General features: G+C 43.1%; 1 protein-coding gene across 1 annotated transcript in view; it reads right to left on the bottom strand.

Annotated features, from left to right (window-relative positions):
* Positions 1-3,839: 3,839 nt before the first annotated feature.
* The window catches only part of LOC127637438 (sodium- and chloride-dependent GABA transporter 2-like), a 31,490-nt gene continuing 10,516 nt past the window's right edge, over positions 3,840-24,813 (bottom strand). Inside the window, exons 9-16 of the mRNA XM_052118508.1 lie at positions 17,601-17,704; positions 17,042-17,166; positions 13,150-13,262; positions 12,103-12,234; positions 11,848-11,950; positions 7,588-7,688; positions 7,343-7,489; positions 3,840-4,939 (exon numbers count right to left, since the gene is read on the bottom strand). Coding sequence (XP_051974468.1) covers positions 4,781-4,939; positions 7,343-7,489; positions 7,588-7,688; positions 11,848-11,950; positions 12,103-12,234; positions 13,150-13,262; positions 17,042-17,166; positions 17,601-17,704 — 984 coding nt within the window. The 3' untranslated portion in view covers positions 3,840-4,780. The remainder of the gene's footprint in view (positions 4,940-7,342; positions 7,490-7,587; positions 7,689-11,847; positions 11,951-12,102; positions 12,235-13,149; positions 13,263-17,041; positions 17,167-17,600; positions 17,705-24,813) is intronic.

Genomic DNA, 24,813 nt, shown 5'->3' with positions numbered 1-24,813 from the left:
CAAAGCATGTATTGGACACAGCAACGAAAAGGCTGGGTCTGCCTCCTCCCGGGGCAGCGCTTGCTGGCTCACTATCTGGTCCCTGAAGGGAGTCGTAGGAACCTTGGACCCCGAGGTCTTAGGACGACATGGGCATCTGCCAAACCAAACTCCAGGCAGGTGTCGCTGACAGAGAACACTTGCAGGTCCCCAAACCTCTTGATGGAAGCGAGCGCCATTAGGAGTGCCATCTTCAAGGAGATGGCTCGAATGGGGGGGTCTCTGGAGGCCTGAGAGGACTACAGATAGATCCCATGAGGGGAACAGGTGTGGCCTGGGCGGGTTCAGCCTCCGGGCGCCTCTAAGGAAACTGATGATCAGGTCATGCTTTCCTAAGGACTTACCGCCCACTGCGTCATGGTGAGCCGATATAGCGGCTACATAAACCTTCAAGGTGGAGGGGGATAGCCTCCCCTCCAGCCTCTCCTGCAGAAACGAGAGCACTGACCTGACTGCGCATCTCTGCTGGTCTTCAGATCGGGAAGAACACCAATTTGCGAACAAGGGCCACTTCGGGGCGTAAAGCTGCCTGGTAGAGGGAGCTCTGGCTTGGTTGATTGTGTCTATGATAGCAGGTGGTAGGCCACTTGGATCTTCTGCAGCCCGTCCAAGGGCCAGACATGGAGGTTCCTGAGGTCTGGGCACAGATGCCCAGAGGGTGCCCCGTCCCAGAGAAAGAAGGTCCTTCCTGCAAGTCCACATGGGCCTATAGGGGGCCACTAGAGTGACTTATTCCTCATCCTCCCTGACCTTGCACAGCACCCGTGCAAGTAGGCTCACTGGGGGAAATGCGTACTTGCGCAGCCCCGGGGGCCAGCTGTGTGCCAGTACGTCTATCCCGAGGGGGGCCTCCACTAGAGAGTACCAGAGCAGAGTACCAACCTGCCATGTTGAGGTTACCTGGGATATGAGTGGCGCGCAGCGACCTGACTCCAAAGGAAGAGATGGCGGGCGAGTTGCGACATGTGACAAGAGTACAGCGCTATTGTGGTGGTTCTGTCTGAGCGTATCAAGACATGCTTGCACCGTGTGCTTACCCATTGCACACGGTGCCCCAACACCGTTTGGAGGTGTCTGTGGTGACCAGAGCACGTCAGGACACCTGCTGAAGGGGGGACTCCTGTACGCAGAAAACAGAGGACTGTTCAGGGGTTGAAAGTCTGGTGGCAGCCGGGGGTTATAAACACACGGTATATGCCATGGCGCCATGCCCATCTCGGGACTTGAGTCTGAAGCCAGTGCGGAAGCAGTCTCATATGCTTCAACTCCAGCGGCACAACCACAGCGGAGGATGACATATGCCCCAGGAGCCTCTGGAATTGTTTTAGAGAAACCGCTGTGCTGGGTTCGAAGAGAGCGAGGCACCTTGGCACCGACTGCGTGCGCTCGTTCGTGAGGTGTGCTTTCATTGAGACTGAGTCTAACTCCATGCCGAGAAAAGAGATGCTCTGAACCGGGGAGAGCATGCTCTTTTCCAGTTTACCTGAAGCCCTAGACGGCTGAGGAGCCTGAGCACCTAGTCCCTTTGAGCGCATAGTAACTCTCGAGAATGAACTAGATTGAGCCAGTCATCGAGGTAATTGAGTATGCAGATACCCACTTCCCGTAGCGGGGCAAGGTGCGACCTTGGTGAAGACGCGAGAGGATAGGGACAGGCCAAAGGTAAGGAAATGCCTGGCCGTTGAACACGAAACGTAGGAAGGGTTGATGTTGAGGCAGAATGGAGACGTGGTAGTACGCATCCTTCAGGTCTACCACTGCGAACCAATCTGATGCTGAACGCAGGTTAATATCTGTTTCTGCATGAGCATTTTGAATGGGAGTTTGTGTAAAGCCCGGTTGAGAACTTGCAAGTCCAAAATTGGCCGCAACCCACCACCTTTTTTGGGTATGATGATGTAAGGGCTGTAGAGACCCTTCTTCATCTCGGCTGGAGGGACAGGCTCTATCACGTCCTTGAGTAGCTGAGTTGTAGTCTATGCCTGTAAGGTGCTGGCATTTTTCCAATGCATCGAAGTGGAGCGAATATCGCTGAAACGAGGCAGGAGCCTGGCGAATTGAATCGCGTAGCCAAGTCAGATGGTCCAGGTCAACCAGCGCGACGGGTTGGACAGTGAAAGCCATGCGTCCAAGCTCCGTGCGAGGGAACTAAGGGGACAATCGATTTTTACATACCAGGTGGGACTTTGCAGCGGGGGGAGCAGGTAATAACACGAAGGGAGTCAAAAAACGTCCCGAGCCTTGGGTGCTGAGAAAAGACTCAAAGCACCTCCCTCCGTGCACCCAGCAGGGGGCGGGTTAGAGACTGAGGAGGTCCTCCGGACTCGTTAGCACTGGCCCGCCGGAGATGGGCATTCGCGGGTCCGGAGGCAGAGTAACTGGAAGTAGGACTGTAGTTTTTGGTGCCGGCGGGACGTGAGAATGGCTGCAACGGATAGATGACCCAGGAAGTGAGGAAATTGCTCTTTTATTAACAATGTGGGAAAACAGGGATTTTCCTGCTGGCCCTCCACCGGCGGACGGATTGGTCTTGGTACCAGCTCCGGAGCGAACATCTGACTCCCTGGGTCTTCCGTCTCAGGAGTGCTTAAGAGCCGTTTGGGTCCTAGAGGAAGTCCTGGAGATGGGGGGTGTGTGCCGCCTGCGAGGTGCTCAACGCTGGGGTTGAGAGCTGGGCTCGGGTTGAAGTGGAGCTGCCTGTTGCTTGGACGCAGGGGTACGATCTCGGCCGCCGGATGGGGCGCGGACCATGCAGGTGCATTTACTCCAAATGGTGCCAAAAACAAAACAGGCAGTTCTGTGGATTTAAATGCAGAGAATGGCCAGACTGGTTCAAACTGACAAAGCCTACTGTAATTCAGATAACCAGATACGGTTTGGCAATGTTTTGGCGGCACAACGGAGACCAACACAATATTAGGCAGGTGGTTTTAATGTTGTGGCTGATATGTGTGTGTGTGTGTGTGTGTGTGTGTGTGTGTGTGTGTGTGTGTGTGTGTGTGTGTGTGTGTGTGTGTGTGTGTGTGTGTGTGTGTGTGTGTGTGTGTGTGTGTGTATATATATATATATATACAGTATATATACACACACACAGTACATATCATTTTGCAATCTTTCACATTTTTCAAAGCAAACTAAAAGAGATTGTTGGAAAATTGCCAACTGACAATTGACATACTGTATACTAATGGACAAAATAGCAAAGAGTAAATAATAATACAACAATGTATGCAATATTTGAAAAATATATTTGTGAAAAGAAAAGAAAACATAAGTACATTAAACAAATTATTTGTCCAGTTAAAAAGTCTTCCATGACAAAACACTAAAACATAATTTACCTTCAAAGGACATACAAAAACTACATGTTTGAATGCTTTAGGATTACATAGGATGGTAAAATATATCACATAAAAAACTACATTATGCACAGATGCCTATATTACACCATCTTGTGTAGAAGTGGGATATCAAAAGTGATATGGACAAGAAGTATATATAGATAAAGAAAAAAGAGATATGTATGTGACATGCATAAGAGTGCTAAAATTGTTTATACACAAATACACCAATACAGAATTCATATTTTTGAAAACTTGCAGAAATGTCAACACAAAAATGAAATGAGATAATGTAACAGCTCAAAACATTTATATGAACTAAAATGAACTGTTAAATCTATGAACAGACTGAAACTGAGAAGCTACTAAATAAAGTTTTATACTCTATCAAATGTTAATAAATTTGTGAATCTTGAAATATGGCTATATATATATATATATATATATATATATATATATATATATATATATATATATATATATATATATATATATTATAATAAGTATATATTCTTGAAAATTCAGCTGAATAATCTTCTCAGAATGTGTAGCCTAGCTTTTCCCAGTACTTATTTAATGGTTGTTAGTTGCCTCATCTGCTCTTTCAACTGACAAATCTTGATTAATTTCTTTGAACTCATAGAAAAATTATCACAAATCTATTATGACTAAAGCCGAATGCACTCTGTATGTGAATGAGATTCTCTCATGCACTCATGAACGTGTGATGGACGTCTAGATTTTAATTTAAATATACTTTTAAGCTTAAAATTTAGTCTATATAATTTTTTTCCTTTTGTATTCTGCATAAGAAAAAGTAATATGCATTTTGAATTCCATGAGGGTGAATAAATTATGACAGAATTAGGGTGAATTCCAATAGAACGTGATCATCGCTATGCCCTGTCACTCGAAAGACAGAGCTCTTAATGTGGTAACTCTGAAGGGAGCGTGGCATTACTGTATAAATGTACCCTTCTCTAACAGTCTTGCTGAAGGTGCATTTGTGAAAAATTTAATTTTCTTACTTTTGTTTGGAACAACCTTAATTTTGAGGTAAACTATACCTTTAACAATTAGTGTGCTTTTTAAGGCTTAGTCTGTTTAAAATGAGTTATAGTGGATGATCTGACATTAAAGACTTTAGATGTTGTACAGTCTGCTGCAGGCTTTTCCAGGGATCACATTTGGGGTCATATCATGAAATCTGACAAACAACAACATCTGTGCACTGTACTGGCTTAACACAGACAAATTACTCTAACCAACAGAACCAACTAAGCAACTAATTGTGTTTATTTGACACCCTGAGTGACATTTAGCCATTAAATTAAAAAAAAACCTTAAAAGTATAATATAAAACCTGATAAAAAGGCATGTGATGTTATCACTGTACATCCTCAAACTCCACTGGTGTGGTGATTGATTATTTTTTCCTCTCCATCTTCTTGATGTTGAGATCTCTGTGGTTTAATGATGACACGATTAAACAGTGTGAGACGTGGATTGTTTGGCCGGATCTGCTTCAAGTCACTAGAGGGGGTGATGATGCCATTGCCCTGAGGAGACAGAAAGTTACACATTATTACCAATACACATTAATTGTGTAATAAGTGTCATATTTTGTATTTTTTATCAAGGGGCAATATTTTCCCCAACTTTTAATGATATGGGGGTATTGCCTGGTATTGGGTGTATTGGATGGATGATTGGCTGGCTGGCTGGATATATGATTGGCAGCTGGATGGATGAATGGACAATTGGCAGATGGATTGGTAGATTGACATATGGATTGCAGAATGAATGGATGGATGGATGATTGGTGAATGGATGGATGGATGACTGTAGCACTTTTTATGTTACTGTCTCTTTAATATGAATTGCTTACATTGCTTCCTTCCCCATTTTGTAAGTCGCTTTGTATAAAAGTGTCTGCTAAATGAATAAATGTAAATGGATGGCAGATGGATGGATCGATGGATGATTGGCTAGCTGACTGGCTGGATAGTTGGCTGACTGGCTGGATGGATGAATGAATGATTGCTACAGAGGTTGAATGAATGATCAACGCTACAGAGGTTGATTCACTCTTCGTCTCTGTTGTGGATGTAACCCGATCCTTCCGACGGGTGAACATCCGTAAAGCCGCGGGCCCAGACGGCATTCCGGGCCTCGTCATCAGAGCGTGCGCGAATCAACTGGCTGGTGTTTTTACGGAAATTTTCAATCTGTCCCTCTCCCTGTCTGTAGTCCCCACATGCTTCAAAACATCAACCATTGTGCCTGTACCGAAGCAAGCCACAATCACTTGCTTAAATGACGTCCTGTTGCTCTGACCCCCATCATCAGCAAATGCTTTGAAAGGTTAATCAGAGATTACATCTGCTCTGTTCTGCCCCCCTCTTTGGACCCATTGCAGTTTGCCTACCGCAACAACCGCTCCACTGATGATGCCATTGCATCTGCACTACACACTGCTCTCTCCCATCTGGAAAAAAGGAACACATATGTGAGAATGCTGTTTGTAGACTACAGCTCAGCATTCAACACCATAGTGCCCTCCAAGCTTGATATGAAACTCCGGGCTCTGGGCTTAAACGGCTCACTGTGCAGCTGGATCCTGGATTTCCTGTCAGGCAGACGTCAGGTGGTTAGAATGGGCAGCAACATCTCCTCATCACTGACCCTCAACACTGGAGCCCGCAGGGCTGTGTTCTCAGCCCCTACTGTATTCCCTATACACGCATGACTGTGTGGCAACACATAGCTCCAATGCCATCATTAAGTTTGCTGACGATACGACGGTGGTAGGTCTGATCACTGACAATGATGAAAGAGCCTACAGAGAGGAGGTGCACACTCTGACACGCTGGTGTCAGGAGCACAACCTCTCCCTCAACGTCAGTAAAACCAAGGAGCTTGTGGTGGATTTCAGGAAGAAAGACAGAGAACACAGCCCCATCACCATCAATGGAGCACCGGTAGAGAGAGTCAGCAGTTTCAAGTTCCTCGGTGTCCACATCACTAAAGAACTCACATGGTCCGTCCACACTGAGGCCGTTGTGAAGAAGGCTCACCAGCGCCTCTTCTTCCTGAGACGGCTGAGGAAGTTTGGAATGAACCACCACATCCTCACACGGTTCTACACCAGTACTGTAGAGAGCATCCTGACTGGCTGCATCACTGCCTGGTACGGCAATAGCGCCGCCCACAACCGCAAAGCCCTGCAAAGGGTGGTGCGAACTGCCAGAAACATCATCGGAGGTGAGCTTCCCTCCCTCCAGGACATATACACTAGGCGGTGTGTGAAAAAAGCTCGGAGGATCATCAAAGCCACCCTAGTCATGGGCTGCTCTCACTGCTACCATCAGGCAGGCGGGATCGCAGCATCAGGACCCGCACCAGCCGACTACATGACAGCTTCTTTCCCCAAGCAGTCAGACTGTTGAACACTTGATCTATCACGATCAATAATTAGCACTGCACTTTATTCATCTTATATCTCACACTGGACTGTCAACATATTCTCCTCAATATACTACGTCATATATATATATATATATATATATATATATATATTTCATATACTCCTTATTGTATTGTATATTGTGTGTATTGTTTACTGTACATTGTATATAATTATTGTGTTGTGTAAGTATGTGTACATTTAATTTGTAAATTGTTTTGTGTAAGTATGTTGTTTATTGTAATTGGTATATGTGTCGTCACTGTCATGACTGCTATGTTGCTCGGAACTGCACACAAGAATTTCACCTACTGTTGCACTTGTGTACATGGTAGTGTGACAATAAAGTGATTTGATTTGATGATTGGCAGATTGATTTGCAGGATGGCAGATGAATTGCTGAATAGATGGATGAAGGGATGGATGAATGGATGGATGGATGATTGGCTGATTGGCTGATAGATGACTGGCAAATAGATGGATGGGATGTTCTCACCTTTCTTAAGGAGATGAGCAGGAAGATCGGGATGCAGATCATAGGAATGAGTGTTAGAAGAGGTGCAACTCCATAACTCCAATCTGGCACAAATTCATCACTGGATGGTGCAGATTTACTACCCAACAGGTTATACAGCAGAGTAGCCTACCCGAAGAGAGAGAGATAGACAATAGTATGACAAGTTGGAACAGTTTGTCTGCCCTTTTAGAATGCTTTTTTTTTGGTACAATAAAATAACTCACGGCACAGATGAAGGGTGTAATGAAGAGCCAGCAATACTTCAGCACAGGGAATGGTGCATATCCTATCATATCCTCAATGTTGTCATAGAAACGGCCCGCACCTGCAAACCAACCATTTGCATGACAATGTTGGTTATTCTGGTGATTGTTTACTTGTTTCCCAATTTGGAATCTTGTTCCATAGTCACGGCATATTTCACAGAGTACCGCTTTTTGTATGACTAACTTTTAATTGCAGGATTCATTTTCTTAGACAAAATAAACATTCAGTGCAATTAACTGTGTAAATTAGGTAAAAAAGAATACCCTACAAGGTCAAAACACAGTAACTGCACTAACTAAACTGAGAAAAATGGCTTCGAAGTATGATTTTTTTGACTGCCAAGATGTGGATTACAAAACAGTCTCATTCAATTCTCTTTGAATTTGAGCATAATTGAGTAAAACCCATTTGTCACAGGACAGATCATAGTCTAAGAGACCAGGTTTCGATAATAGCACAATTTTGACATAATGTGTAGTTACTGGGGTTTTATTTACACTGTTCAGGTGTTATTGCATAATTAAGTACAGAGTAAAAATTAGAAACTGAATGTATTTAAAGGCCCCATGAAATGTTTGGGTGTGGCCCATATTCACTTATCGGCCTATATCTTCTAAATGCAAAGTCTAAACATAATGAAACTTTGTAAACTTTGGCATGAAGACATTTTGAGGATACACATCAAGTTTTGTCCACTTCTGCCGATAAGGGGCGCTATAGCAAAAACTGCTGAAACTGTTTCATCAAGGAAGTTGGAACTTGGCATGCATCTTCTTTGGTTCAAGTGCTAACATAACCTAAACATATCGATTCAACAAGTCAGGAAAATGGCTTCCAGCAGGCAATTAAATTTCAGTCCCTAGTAGCTTAAATTGCGAATGGCTGATGGTCATAAAACTTATACACAAGCTAGGTATCTACAAGAAGCTGTATACCAAAATATGTAATAATCAACCACAAGGTTTGATTAGCAGTTTTCTTTACTGTGTTGGCATATTTCCTATTTAAACAGAATGTTTGGAAGTGCCATGTTTAAGGGCTCATCCAAATTATTATTATTTTTTTAAAGCCAAAGTTCAATTTATATCACAGGCACAGCCATTAGCCATGATTTACTACTTGTTATCGATAGTTGATGTGAGGTGGTATTAGAGGGAGGGGCACAGAGCTGGACAGCAATCTGGCATACCGGGCGTTTTCCCGGTGGGCCAACGCACTTTGGGGCCAATCAGGAGCGGACTGGTCAGCGGGAGAACCGAGCGGGCCGGTGGGTCAGCCTCGAAACATGCCGAATAGGCCACGATAAGCAAAAATCATCCGCCGCAGTATGCAGAACAGACCACAAAACAGCACCGCGATATGCAGAGACACCTTTGATATTTGCGGTCAAAATTGACCAACCATTTAAAATGAATGGGAAAGACCAAAAATATGATAATATTTTTTGATCTGTCATATGCAATCAATAAATCTGCCACAATGCAGGAAAAAAAAAAAACACAGAAATTACAGGGTGGGACTCTAAAACATCCTCAGTGTAAAATATACTCACCCGCTCACACACAAACACACACACATACACACACTCAAATTAACTGGTGAGACAATAACACAGAGGAGAGCTTTATTTTGCATTTGTCAATAAAACCAATCATAATGCTAAACACGCACTCAAAAGTTTGAAATTGCTAAATGTTTACTCTGATTCTTATGTTTTATATTCTAATTGAATTGTCTGAATTTAGCATTTCTATTTCTTGATGTTCATTTTCTTAACATTATTATGCATTTATTTTGAGTTATTACATTTTTATATTTGAAATTAATTATTGATAGAAAAAATGCTTATTCTGTGTCTTCTCTTCGTAACACCATGGTCAGGTTTGATTGCAACCATAATTACATTAACTGCGAAAACTGACACTTCAAATCAGTTTAAAATGTTAAACTTTGACAAAAAAATAGTTTTATAATGTCTAAATATATATCCAAATGCATATCTTGTGATAAAACATAAAAATAGGTTACAACAAGCCATCAAACTACACCTTATGTGGCTACAGCCATCTTTTGGCTGTTACTGGCAAGATACGGTTTTCAAGTCATGTTATTTATATTTTGTTCACCAGATGGCAGCAATATAAAAAATGACGACGAATGAGGGAGGTGCACTTTTTCAATACCATAGTAGGGTTGAAGTTGCACTACATACATTTTTTTTTTTTGTTACTTGTCTTATATCGATTCACTACGATCAGACGAAATAATGATTTTATTCGGGTTGAATTTGGCACAAAATCATAGGCTTATGTGTTTATGTGATGTCTTTAAGCGTAGAAAAGAAGGACTTGCTGTGTTGTGTGAGTGTCGGCTGGGGAAGCTATGGCAGTTCAGTCAGTTTAACTGTTAACTTTTTGGCAGAGTTTATTACTTGCTATAATGCTTGGATATGTCTTCTGGTAGGTTTGTTGAAGCTTTTGTTGGTTGTCATACCTTAATGAATCTAAAATTACTATTTTTTCCATTCAAGTTACTGTACCATGTTTACTAATATTCATGATATTCATGAGTATTTTATAACATTGCTGCAGTTTCAAGATTTGTGTTTTCATATTACAGTCTTATTGTTTGCAGTACATACACCTACTATTAGTATTATAGTTCACTTGCATTGTCCACTTAGGCTGCAGATTGAAATAAAAAAAATAAGTGTCTTCAATTGAACTCATATCAGCCATACCTCGAGTTTCAGCTTTTAAATTGAAATGTGTAGTAGAATACTAACATTAATGTGTACTGGATAAAACAACTGAATAATCATATTTAAATATGAAAATAAGAATGTTTGTCTTATTTAAAGCAGGTAATATCTCAGTTATAACTGTTTAAACAAGTAACATAATATCAGCGTGAAAACAGCACTTCATATATCTGAAGGATGATCACAGACAATGCAGGTAATCTCAAACCATGAGATTCATCCGCCAGAAAGCAGTACTGATACACAACTCGTGTTTAATGATTCCCAGCAAGCTGCATGCAATTTTAGGTTTGAACCTCATATGCCACTAGAGAACACAAAGTTCCATTGTGCAGCTAGAATATTAACCCTATAGAATAAACAATATACATCATTTTTGAAAATGAACTATACATGCCACGGTCTACATTTTGCTGCAGTTTCCTGTTGAAATTAACACTATAGGCGCTACAGTTAACTGTGCATATTTTTCACTTTCAAACAAATCATGAGTAAAACAGTTGACTATGTAAAACCTTATTTTTTGCTCTATTACTCACACACTGCTATGTTATGATATTGAAACACCTTCACTCTAATGCATCAATTGAAAAACTGTACCATTTTTAACACTTGTATTACCTACCTACCTTTACAAACTTATTCCAACATGATTAGCTCAACTGATAGAGTGTTGGACTTTGGAAGGCAGGTGCTTGAGCCCACCCAAGAACGCAATCTGACATGGGAGCCGAGAGTGTCATTGAAGTGACATGAAATGATGTGGTTGCTTCAGAAAATAAGCTTTTCATGTCGCAGTTGCTTTTAGGACACTAGCGTTAAGGATGTCTGTTTTCTTCACTTCTCATTTGTTTTTAGGACACTGTTGGTTAGGTTTAGGTTAAAGTTTTAGGTTAGGAAGGTACGTTTTACTTATTAAAACTGCTATCGTTAGATATCGCTAGACCTTAAAAACCCCATCTGATTACGATACCACCTCCCTGGACAATTCACTGGGAAAGTGCAACAAAGCGTGTAATGAAGCACATCATTTTGTTTTGCCAAACTTTTGCCACGGTCATGTTATTTTTAATGGGATCAGGCTGTTTAATATTGTTGATCCATATTCCCAGTAAAAATAGATTATTCAATGATAAATGTATATCAACTCTAAATGTGTAAGACTGCTAAACATATAGTTTGTCAACTTTTAAAAATTACACTATAATTTAGATGGCTTCAGAGCTAACAGATATTAACTAAAAGTCACAAAAGTCCACTTTTTTATTTCATGGGGTCTTTAATATGTAATTATTTTGTAGAGCTGTCCATAATTACACATTGTGTTATGATTATTCCTATTGTAATAACTAATGATTACAATATGTAAAACATTTATATGGATGTAAAATGTCATCTATTGGTTGTCATCTAATGTTTTGTTTTTATTTTGTGTTATGTGCTGGGAATCTCTTACCGTAGACCCACGCAATAACAACAGTCTCAAAGCAGGCGATAAAAAGCAGGTTTGTTCCACTAGGACCATAAGTGTCCATCACATTGAACAGATGGATTCCTCCCTGAAATATGATACAGACACAATACAAATTTCAATAAACAGATAATCAACAACTTCAATAAAATCTATCTATCTGTCTGTATGTCTGTCTGTCTGTCTGTGTCTCTGGCTGTTCTGATTATTTCTATCTCATTTAGTTTTTTCTCTCTTTACCTTTGTGATGAATGGCAGACCAAGTAAGAAGCAGATGACACCTATAGCCAAAACCAAAAGCTCTCGACGCTTGCGTAACTTATCAGGAAACAGATCTGTGAGGGCCGTGGCTAAACTCTCCATACACACAAACTGAAACACACATAAATATACACATAACTCACATGTACTGAATCCTGATGAAAGACGCTTACCCAAATAATGTATACAGTACAAACACTACCAGTAAACAATATGCATACCCTTGACTGAATTTATGTTTGTTATGATCTTAAATACCTTTTAATCTAAAGGCTTGAGCTTAAATGCTTGAAGTTAGTATTTTTTTTTTATATAAATTGTGACAGTGTATGAATTTCTTTCCAAACTTAGTATTGTCCAATCTTTTTACTGGTAATGTATACAGTCATGTTACTGTTGTAACCTCCGTTCCCCGAGGGAAGGAACGAGACGTTGTGTCGAATGAAGTGACACAAGGGGTCTTCCTGGGACGCCAAACGTACCTCTGAACCTGGACGAGCGGAGGGGTCAGTTCCGGGTAGTGAAAGGGGCCCTCCACGACCGCGTCAGCTCGTCATGCACTTCCCGGGAAGAACGGAACAAGGGGGGCGGGGCTATGAGCAGCGCCCTGAACCAAGGAACTGATTGAGTAGCCGTGAGGGGAGGCGGAGTTTTACAGTCCAACCTCACGCTCATGACGGACCTGGAAAAGTATGGAGGACATCTGCGGACATCAGACTGGCCAAGCAGACCCGAAGGTGGCAGCCCAGATGAGTCATCAGCATCAGACACCGCAGTGACGCTCTCTGGTGCAGCGGCGATGTCGCCATCCAATTCGTCTCCGAAGAATGCACTTAATACCCGGATGTCCGGGGCATGCAAATTCTGTCTGCCAACTTGACATTGGCCTTTTCTCAGGTTTAGAGGTACGTTTGGCATCTCAGGAAGACCCCTTGTGTCACTTCATTCGACACAACGTTGAGTGAGTGACAGAAGGGGAATGTATATTCATATACACATATACAGCAAGACATTGAATATCTGTACCTGGCTGTCGAGGCCCAGCATGAATACCATCAGAAAGAAGAGAAAAGACCAGAACTGTGGTCCAGGTAAAAGAGACAGAGCTCTAGGATATGCTATGAATGCTAATCCTGGCCCTGCAATGAAATTTTTTTTTTTTAAATATTCACCTTATATTTCACACATAGGTTCATTCTTTTGCATTAAAAAGCAAGCTAATACCACATTGCAGTAATGAAAGTTAATGATTTATTACAAATTTATAAATTAAAGACATTATTTTGCGTCCAGAGATACATTCATACACTAGCCTCAGATGTTGGCCTGAGATGCTCTCTTGTGGTTAATGGCAAAATAGCAAGTGTGTCATGGCTCCGGCGTTTGCCGGTTCATTCTGTTGTTTGTTTTTCTCTCTCCCTCATGTTTAAGTCGGTGAGCCTAATCTGCGTTTCCATGGGAACACTGATCGCTCCCGGGGAGGCGTCGATTACGGTATTCTCGATTGGGTTTCTCACACACTCCACCTGTCTTCCTCTAATTATATGCCCTACTTTATCCCTTGTGTGTTCCCAGTATATTTGCTGATATATTCTTTGCTGTACCTTATCATTGTTCTCCTGTTTCGTGTGAAGTTCCGTTCTGTTGGTTGCCCATCAGATCGTGTTGCTGCCCTTGATTCCTTGGTTTCTGCCCACGTGTTGGGAGACTAGTTCTGGGCTCTGCTTCGCACCAAACCACTCTTCAAAGATTTTTCCGGACCTCCACAGCACACAATTACAAACACACTATCCTCAGCCCAGTGGCTTCTTATTGAGCTTGACCAAGACCAAAGACTTATGAACTTTACCTCTGCTTTGGGTCCTGTCATTCCCCAGTGTGACAGAATAAACCAGCCAGCTATGGATCTAGCGGTGGAGACCACTATTCACTCTATTTGCCCTGTCTCAGAAACCGCACCATGTAAATGATGGCCTCGCAGCTCGTGGAGCTTACTACGCTGGTTCAGCGATTCTGCCTCCCTCCTGACCCTAGTCCAGCATAGGATTTATCTCCTCCCCCCTCGATGGTTTCACATACCTCAACGAGCAGATCTAATGTGTGTATCCTTACCCCAGCTACATAATCATGTGAGGGAATCTGTAAGGGCATTTCTCTCACACTGCTCACTCTTCTACTCTAGGCAGCCCTCTACCTTTACGTCTGACAACATGAAGTTTGCATGTGTTATCACACTCCTTTCTGGGAAGGCTGGAGAATGGGAAACAGTGATGTGGGACAACTGTCATGCCTGCTGCTCGTCCTATGAGGCATTTTCAACTGAGCTCCGCCAGGTTTTCCATCACACCACTCAGGGCCAGGAGGCAGGGAGAAAGTTGTCTGGACTTTCCCAGGGGAACCGGACGGTAGTGGACCTCGCGATTGAGTTTTGCACGCACTTAGGACAGCACACATAGACCCTGCATAGATTAATGAGGGCTGAATGACATTACAGTTAAGAACCGTTACCCTCTGCCGCTGATGTCCTCAGCTTTCAAACTCTTGCAGGGGGCATCCGTCTTTATGAAGTTGGACTTACGGAATGCTTACCATCTGGTCCATATAAGGAATGGGGATGAGTGGAAGATGCATTTAACACCCATAGGGGGCACTTTGAATATTTGGCCATGCCTTTCGAATTGGTCAACACTCCCGCCATCTTCCAGGTGTTTGTGAATTATGTGCTTTGAAACATGGTCGATCGTTTTGCTTTCGTTTATCTCGATGATATGCTGATCTTCTCCTAGAACATGCAAGACCATGTGTGGCATGTCAGGTAGGTTCTTCAGCGACTGCTAGAGAATTGGCTGTTTGTCAAGGCGGATAAGTGCGTTTTTCATGCGCTGTGGGTTCCGTTCCTGGAGTTCATAATTTCATCCGAGAGAGTGCATATGGACCCGGCAAAGTTTAAAGCCATCGCTGAGTGACCAACCCCAAATTCTCGCAAGGCTTTTCAGAGGTTTCTGGGGTTCGCTAACTTTTATCGAAGATTTATTAGGAACTATAGCCAACTCGCTGCACCTCTGATGGATTTTACCTCTACGCACACTGAATTTAGTTGGTCTCTATGAGCAGACTCAAACTAAACTTTCTAAACTCAAGGAGCGGATTTCCATCGCAACCATTTTAATGCCCCCTGACCCTGCGTTACAGTTTGTCAGATTTCGGTGTTGGAGCGGTTCTCTCTCATCGCTCTCCCTCAGATGGAAAGAGGTATCCTTGTGCATTATTTTTGCACCGGTTAACTCTGGCTGAAAATAATCCGGGAATTACTGGCTGTCCGGTTGACCTTGGGTGAGTGGCATCACTGTTTAGAGGGTCCGGGGATACCTTTCGTTGTTTGGACTGATCAAAAGAACCTAAATGTAGTGCTAAATGTCTTAACTCTAGGCAGGCTTGCTGGACCTTATATTTCACTTGTTTTGCCTTCACTCTCTCCTATCTTCTGGGCTGCAAAGACATCAAGCCTGATTCCCTTTCTTGATGTTTCGAAATCGAGCGCTCCACCGCCCCAGCGGACACCATCCTCCCTGCTTCTCGAGGGGTGGACATGGTGTCCTGGGAGGTGGAGGCTAAAGTCCGCACTGCACTACATAACACTACGTCGCCTGTCACATGCCCAGCGGATAAGCAGTTTGTTCAACTATCAGTTTGAACGCATGTTCTTCAGTGGGGTCACTCGTCCAACATCGCTTGCCACCCAGGGGCTGCTCGTTCTCAAAAGCTCATTAGACAGTGTTTTTGGTGGCCATCGCTTGTATAGGACTGTGGCAGGGCTGGTCGTGATTTCCGAAGACGGCAGTGCGACAGAGAGAGAGATTTACGGACAGCTGTCCGACATCTGTGTGTGTTTGTCTTTTTGGTTGAGTTTTATATTAAACTATTATTTATATTGTCAAGCCAGTTCTCGCCTCCTCCTTTCCATGAATTCCTTTACAAGTACATTCGTCAGTTCATCGCCGCTTGTCCTATTGTGTGACTAGTAAGATCTCCTGTATTCCTCCAGCCGAGCTCCTCCAACCGCTGTCAATCCCTTCTAAACCTTTGTCACACATTGCCATGGTATTTGTAACTGGTCTCCCCCCTCCCATGGCAACACAGTCATTTTGACTGCAGTGGACTGGTTCTCAAAGGCAGCTCATTTTATTCCCCTCCCCAAATTCCCCTCAGCGGGGGAGACAGCGGTAGCAGTCATTAATCATGTACTGTCATGGCTCTGGTGTTTGCCGGTTCATTCTGTTGTTTGTTTATCCCTCTCCCTCGTGTTTCACAGGTTGAGTCGGTGAGCGTATTCTGTATTTCCATGGGAACACTGATCACTCCCGGGGAGGAATCAATTATGGTAATGGGTTTCTCACACACTCAACCTGTCTTACTCTGATTGCACACCCTACTTTTTCCATTGTTTGTTCCCAGTATGTTTGCTGTACCTTAACGTTGTTCTCCTGTTTATTGTTAAGTTCCATTCTGTTGGTTGCTTTGTCTCCAGTGGTGTTTGTCCATCAGATCGCTGTTGCCTGGTAATCGTGCTCGAAGAGGATTCCTTGGTTTCTGTCCATGTATCGGGAGACTAGTTCTGGGCTCTACTTCACACCACACCACTCTTCAATGACTTGTTCCAGACCTCTACAGCACACACACTGATGAACAAAATATCCTCACCCCAGTGGCTTACTTATTGATCTAGACCAAGCTGGTGCTGTAGTCCTTTTGTGTAGACTGTTTCATTAAAGACTTTACCTCTACATGACAAAGTGATCATGAAGGTCCCAAATCCGTTTGTGGTAGGCTACGTATTATGCAGTACTAACTAATCATTTCTAAAGAGCTTGTGTGGTTAAGATTATGTTTTGAGATTGAGTATCATAATAATATTTACCTGATGATACAATCTCCTCCATGGGTAAGCCCAGCTGATTGGACATGAACCCGAGAATGGAGAAAACCACAAATCCAGCAAAGATGCTTGTGGAGCTATTGAGAATGCAGAGTGCTATACAGTCTCTGTGGATTACAGAATGAAGACACAGTGATAAATGATAATTTACAAATTAATATGACCTGTCTGGAAGTTAAAATAATAGTTTACCCCAAAATGATTATTGTGTCATCATTTAGTAACCGTGACGTTGTTCCCTATAACCATTGTAAACTACAACCTTATAACCTTTATAATAGCTTTGACTAAAATGTAAATCATTATTCACTTAAAATATTGCTTTGAAATTCTTGCTTGACAATGGTCGTTACCATACACTTTCATTGTATTGAAAAGATCAGATTGGACATTCTGTTAATAATAGCCCCTTTTATGTTCCAAGGAAGAAATAAAGTCATTTAAGACATGAGGCTGAGTAAATGATGACACAATTGTCATTTTTGGAGTATTACCCACTAAATGGGCTGTGTTTAGAACATTGATATGGGAGGTTACAGACTTGTAGCAGTCATTGTTGTATTTGTTATAACTGCCCAGCGCCGTTAGCACTCCCTGACACACAGCATAAGAGAAAAAGACCTGTGTGCCTGCATCACGCCACACCTGCAGAAAAAAAAAGAGATGGAGAATAAATAGGATGTTAGTGTACATCACACTAAAAACTTGTCAAGAACATGTTGGGGTAATATTTCACTTAAAAATCTAAAGAAACCATGAGAAAATGAAGCATATTTTATGACCATTAAGATTTTTTGCATCGCCAGATCTCATGAAAATTTCGTCCATGTGTTGAAATGTGGGTTAATTACATATAGGCTATCATGGCAGTTCCGAGGTAAAATGTTCACTGTGTGTCGCTAAAAGTGAGTCTGTATTCCCAAACAGATGAGGTTTTTAAGGTTAATGCTCAATTGAGTTTTAACAACATAAACCTAACCGATATGGTCATAAAAAGCCAATTGTATATGAAAAACGTAATTGCTGAATCTACCATGTCCTTTTGTGGTGCTACTATGACACTTTGGCTCACGTGTCGAGTCGCATGTTCTTCAGTACTCCTTTACATCACATTCACAAGTGCAACATCAATACTGTGCAGTTTGCCTGCCTGCGAACAAGTATCTGTTGTACTGAATTAAACTTGTGCTCATAAAAAAAGCACTAGGCCTCATTCATGAAACATTCATAAATTTTACTTGTAAAATGGGCCTTCCTGAACAATTTCTGCCGGATTCACATACCCTTCACTCTCCCCAGATGTATTAGTAAAATGTGTATGCAAGTGAATTCCAAACATTGGTAAAGAGACATTCATTCATAATTATCATAATCCACGTCCATGAAAATAAGTAATAAAATAAGCATATAAGAAAGACAATATAAATGCTTTGAACATCTATGTGGAACAGTAATGAAATCGTTTTCATGAATGAAGTGCATTTACATCGTCAAATATTTATTTAATAAGCACAATGGCTTCTCAAAGAAAGTGAGAACTTACTGTCAATGCACGTCATATGAAGCTATTTTCTGAATCAAACAGTTCAAGAAGTAAATAAAAATGGTTTGATATGAGTGTAAAAAATGTTCTCCACCACCATTAACCTTCTCTGGTTCAGTTCACAGCGCATTGCCAGCATCATTTGTGAAACTTCTAGGTTAAATCATGATGGAAAGTGATATAAGCTATACTTGCAACTGGAAGAAGCTTCAGAGAAATTAATAGAATGCCTGTAGAAGATCTTTGACTGAAACGCTGTAAGATATTACAGATTTGCAAATATACGACAATGCGTGAGCTTGTTCTGTTTTTTGGTATTGTGTACGCACATGCCGCTATGTGTTTATTTATAGTTTTTAAAAGTTGGGAAAAAATTATACTTTGAAAAAAATTGTTCTATAATCTGTAAATAAACATTTCTAAACAAGTAAAGGCTATGGTTTAAAAAGAAAACAAAGCTTTTATCTTTTTTCTTTTTTACTAATTTATTATATTTTTTAAGGTTAGTTTCACTCATTTAATTATTAGTACATTTTTCATTATTAATATGAAATTTTTCATATTTCATTATTTAATTAATTTCACTTCTATCAAAACGTAGTCAGGACAGTTTGCCTGAAAGAACACAACACTTTCAGATGTCTAACACACGATTTACACGTGGTTAGGAGCAGGTGTAAATTTCGTTTGTACCTACAAATGTTTTAAAACTAGAAAACGTTTCTGGTTACATGTGTAACCCTTGTTCCCTGAAAAAAGCGGAACGATATGTTGCGCTGCTAAGCGCTACGGGGAACAGCTTTTGCTGTGAGCCGAGCTGAATAATGTGTGGAACACGTCAATGAACATTGACCGGAATTTATAGCCTCGGCTGATGTAATCATTAGATGCACCTGAGGCCAGGCTATAAATGGATACGTCACCAGGTGTCGTTAGATACATCTTTTTGAAGAGCAGTCCTGGGACGTCCCAGTGCGGCAAAGCAGCGCAACATCTCGTTCTGCTTTTTTCAGGTAACAAGGGTTACACATGTAACCCGAGACCTTTACAAAAAGCTTCACTACGATGTTGTGCTGCTATGCGCTACGGGGAACGCAATACCCACGCCGCCGCACTTGGGGCTGTCCGGACCCCTACGGTTGTGCAGTGTACTCACAAAAACGCGAGAGGTCTCAGACATGAGCTTCAGATGTCGACTCAAGGGCATAAGAGTCGAAGTAGCAAAAGCATCTAACCCATAAATTTGATGAATGTGTGCGAAGAGAACCCTATCGCAACACAAACTTGTCATAAAAACTGATGAATGTGAGCGAAGAGGACCAGCCTGCCACATCACAAACTTGTTCAGACATGAGCTGAGATGTCGACTCAAGGGCATAAGAGCCCGGAGTAGCAAAGCATCTAACCCATAAAGTTCGATGAATGTGTGCGAAGAGAACCCTATCGCAACACAAACTTGTCATAAAAACTGATGAATGTGAGCGGAGAGGACCAGCCTGCCGCATCACAAACTTGTTCAGGCATGAGCTGAGATGCCGACTCAAGGGCATAAGAACCCAGAGTAGCAAAGCATCTAACCCATAAAGTTCGATGAATGTGTGCGAAGAGAACCCTATCGCAACACAAACTCCCAGTCACGGCTTCCAAATGAAGAATTGCTGCCCTGATTTTACGCCACTAGCAAATGCGGTGGACATAAGTCTGACGGGTACAGACTGGACAAAGTCTGAGAAGTCTTAGCTGCTCCGGCGTTACAAACGGCAGGGAGCAGAAGGCTTAGAGAATAACCGGCCAAGGGTCACGAAAGGCACCTTGGGCAGGTAGTCAGGGTGAGGGTGCAAAGAATGCTTTTGGTCCTACCTGGGGCAACACAAAACAGGCCAGCAAGAGAGACAGAGCCTGTAGGTACCCAAGTCTCCTCAGAGACGTAACTGCCATAAGAAAAACCATCTTGAGAGTCAGAAGTCTACCAAACGCTGACTCTAGAGGTTTTAAAAAAGGGGGGTCTTACCCTATGAAGAGGTCCTAGCAAGGATGCCTCTTAGAGGGCACCCCGCCCACCAAGGCGTGGCAAACCGAAGTGGAAGCCACATAGAACCTGGCAGCGGCGAGGCAAGTGCCCGCTGACAGTTCTTTCCACCGAAAATCCAGAACTGAAGCAAACTGGCAGTTAGCTGGTTCTGTAATTGAACTTATTAGAAGGAAACGCATGCAGGCGCATTTGTGCCATGTATGCGCCACCACGATCAGCACCCCCGAGGGGGGGGACTGGGTGACTCGGGGAGAAGTATTCATAGAGGCGAAGAGGTCCTCTTCTGCCCTAAGATCTCACCCAAACTTGTTCCAAGTGGAAAAAGCCCGGCATTTAAAAAGGTCTCGATAACCTCAGGAGAGAGCCCTGTGTTCCTCAGTTGGTACCCTTAGGGGCCAAACATGAAAGATTCCACAATTTGGGGCAGGGATGAAATATTGCCCTGTGCCTGAGACAGAAGATCCTTCCTGTTCGGCATCGCCAAAGGCGAGCCGTCGAGGGAAGAGATTAGCTCCGAGAACCAAGCCCTGTTCGGCCAGCCGGTGCTATCAGTAAGAGGCAAAAACCCTTGCTGGCTTAACTCTGGGCAACTATTACCTTAGGGTGGAGTTCTTAACTCCCCGCTGGTATTTTCTGTCTGGACCGTAAATCTGCTCCCATATACGGGCATCCAGGGATATGACTGACCTGAGTGACAGGAGCTTGCCCTGGGCCCTAAGGAGAACCCAACGTGTCAGAAATACAGCTGACAAGAACGTGGGTCTCCTTGATGATTTATGTAAGAGGCTACCGCTGCATTGTCCACCAAGCACCAAGACATGGCAGCCTCAGGAGGAGGTATTTCAGGGCCAGAAATACAGCCATCAACCCGAGACAGTGACTGTGACAACCGAGCTGATCGACCCTCCTATCCCCTTAAGCTGGATCTGACCACTTAAGGCCGCTACCCCGCCCATCAGGGAGGCGCCTGTCGCTAGCAGCCTGCGACAACAAGACACACCTAGAGTGGGACCCAAGGCAGAAAACCGGGTCTGAACCACATAGAAAGGGAACGAAGCCTGAGGCGCTAGAACCCTATTTAGCCTAGGGGTTTTGGCCCTTGGAAGAATCCCCTGGCTTTTGGCCACAACAAAAACGGTCTCATGAGCAGAAGGTCCAGAGGGATCACTGTGGACGCATTCGCCCTGAGACCTGGAAATCATTGATACTGATAACAGTGCAACCTTGACCTAGCCTGACTTTGCTCAGGGTGATCTAAATGGACTCAATCCTAGCGGGAGACAGTTGTGCCCGCATTGAGATTGAACTCCATACGATGCCCCGATAGACAGTGTTCTGAGTGGGAGAGAGGACACTTTTCTTGGCGTTGAGCCTCAACCCCAGAGAAACAGATGAGCTAAGACGATGTCCCTGTGCTGAACTGCCAGTTCCTGGAACTGCGCTAGGATCAGAAAGTTGACTACATAATTCAGAATGCAGATGCCCCGGAGTCGCAAGGAGCCAGTGCTACATCATGCATTGTGAATGTGCGGGTAAAAAGGGCTAGGCTGAGTGAAAGAACCTGACCCTGGAAGACTCCGCCCCCGGAAGTGAACCTCAGGAACTTTCCATGTTGTGGCAGAACTTCTAAATGAAGTATAGAAGTGCGTCATAAGATCGATGGTGACCAGCCAAACGAGTTGTAGGGCTTGAGACACGACCGTCTTGACAGGCATCATCTTGGACTTGAACACCCACGGGTAGTTCAAGCTTTAAGATCTAAGCCAGACGCCACCCCTCACCCTCCATGGGTAACGGGAAGTATTTAGTGTAATAACCTAACTCTCTCTCTGGAAGGGGAACACATACCATGGCCCCTTTAACCAGGAGAATGAGTTTTTGTTTTCGGGGGGCTTTGAGGGGGTACCGGGAGGGGTGAAGTGAAACACGCGCCCCGTCCCGAGGGGAGCTACCCCCTAATCTAGGTGCAAGACCGTCAGGGTTTTCTCTTGGGTCTTGCTTCGGGGCTGGTGAGGGCGGCGAGACTGTCCCCAATCCCTGGGAGGAGGAGCACGACTCGCCACGCTTTGTGTTTGAGCCTCCCTTCAGTCAGGACCGAGGCTTGCGGCTTGCTGCGGCTTGCTCGTCAAGCGCAGAACCCATACTCAGGTCGTCCAGGGGGTCAGCCTGGTACGCCTGTAAAACAGCATAGTTTGCAGAGCAGCACCAGCCTGAACTGCTGCTTGATAAGCCCTTCCCACTAAAGTGGAGGTTGTCCTACAAGGCTTTGAGGGGAGAGAGGGCTTCTTAAGTGACGATGCCGAGCCCGGTGGCATCACTGAATACCGCCGTGCCTCAGCACCCACGATAGTCGAATATAATGACGTCGAGGGTATGCGAACACGGGAAGGAAATATATATATATATATATATATATAATTTTTTTTTTTTTTTTGGGGGTTCTCCATGAGCGTAAAAGCTCTTCATGAAGGTTATCAAAGAAGGGAAGGGACCCATGAGGCGTTCCCTTTCTTAGACTGGAAGATAAAATATATCCCCTAATTTGGAGCGTTTGGAGCGTTTGGGGGTCTCTTTTTCGCGTGGCCAGTCCAATCTGGCAACCGCACGAGTAACAACATCGAGCAATTTCCTCCGTAGATTTTTTTATCGCGGACGGAAAGCTCGGAGGCAGGAAGAGAATCGCGATCCACCTCATGATCTGAAGAATCGAGATCATGTGTGAAGGACCAGCTGGGTTTGGGGAGAGAGTGAGAGAAAGGGATCAACCCGTCTCTTGCTCCTCAGCCACATCCATGCAAGAGCCCCACGAACCATTTTTTTTTTTTCGTGAATGCTGACTCCGAAGCAAGCGAGGCGAGCACGACGCACTCTGCCTGTTAAAGCAAATCGCAGTGCTCGCGACCCGCTCTGCTGCAACGCCGAGAGCAGCGTGCTCTTACCCCCAAACAAACAGAGCAAAAACTGATGTGTGTCGCCTTCAGCTATAGAGCGGAAGAGGGAACACGCACCGCTTGCGCTTTCAGTCATTCTCTCTTTTCTAAACAGAAGAGAACCACGTTCACTGTACACTGCCTAACTGATTCTAACTTCTAACAGAGGAAAGAAAGTTTTGACAGGGTTTGTGAAACACACAGAAACAGAATCGCTCTGAAAAAAGAGTTTCTGACGACACCTGGTGACGTATCCATTTATAGCCTGGCCTCAGGTGCATCTAATGATTACATCAGCCGAGGCTATAAATTCCGGTCAATGTTCATTGACGTGTTCCACACATTATTCAGCTCGGCTCACAGCAAAAGCTGTTCCCCGTAGCGCTTAGCAGCGCAACATCGTAGTGAAGCTTTTTGTAAAGGGAACTTTCATGAATCCATGAATTTACATCAGAACGGCTTTCACATTTGTTGCTACCGAGGTTGAGGTACAGGTAGGTTTAGAAGTATGGTAAGATTTGGGGTAGCGTTAGGTTTAGGGGTAAGGTTAACAGTGTAACTAAAGATGTAATTAAATGCAGGTTAATTACATCTTAAGTACACTGTATCAATTGCATCATTGCTTAAACACATAGCAGTTAAAGACACCAAATCGAAAGTGGGTCCCATTTTCTTAATGCATTTTCCTCCTGTAACTTTGGGGTGAAAATATGACCCAGATATTTCTTTGTGAGATTCACCAGTTTAGGCATTTTTACACCATCAGTATTGTTTTCACCCTGTGTGAGCAATGCAAACTTAAAGCAATGCCTCAAATAGGACTCAAGTCAGCTGCACATCTGGTTACTATTAGCAGGGTGTAAGGGTTGACATCCCCCAACTCTGTTTCATAATACTAGTGTTTATATGGTACTTAATGCTCCTGTATATGTATGCACACTTCCTGTGTATAAATTGAGATTAAAGAGAATATTGAATGAAAGACATCCTAAAACAAATTGAGCATTATGTAAACACATTAGGTATCATAAACTAACAATAACTATATGTTTTTACAGCATTTATTAATCTTGGTTAATGTCAATTTATAAAGATCCAATAGTAGGCCTAACATTAACATTAAGTTTCCATTTGTAAACATTAGTTAACAACATTAGCTAAGATGAAATAAAAATGAACAATATTTTACAGCATTTATTAATCATGGTAATATTCATTTTTAACATATAGTAGTAATACATTTTTAAAA

The sequence above is a fragment of the Xyrauchen texanus genome, chromosome 45, assembly GCF_025860055.1.
Source record: "Xyrauchen texanus isolate HMW12.3.18 chromosome 45, RBS_HiC_50CHRs, whole genome shotgun sequence".
Lineage (NCBI taxonomy): Eukaryota > Metazoa > Chordata > Actinopteri > Cypriniformes > Catostomidae > Xyrauchen > Xyrauchen texanus.
This window is presented reverse-complemented; position numbering and strand designations above follow the sequence as displayed.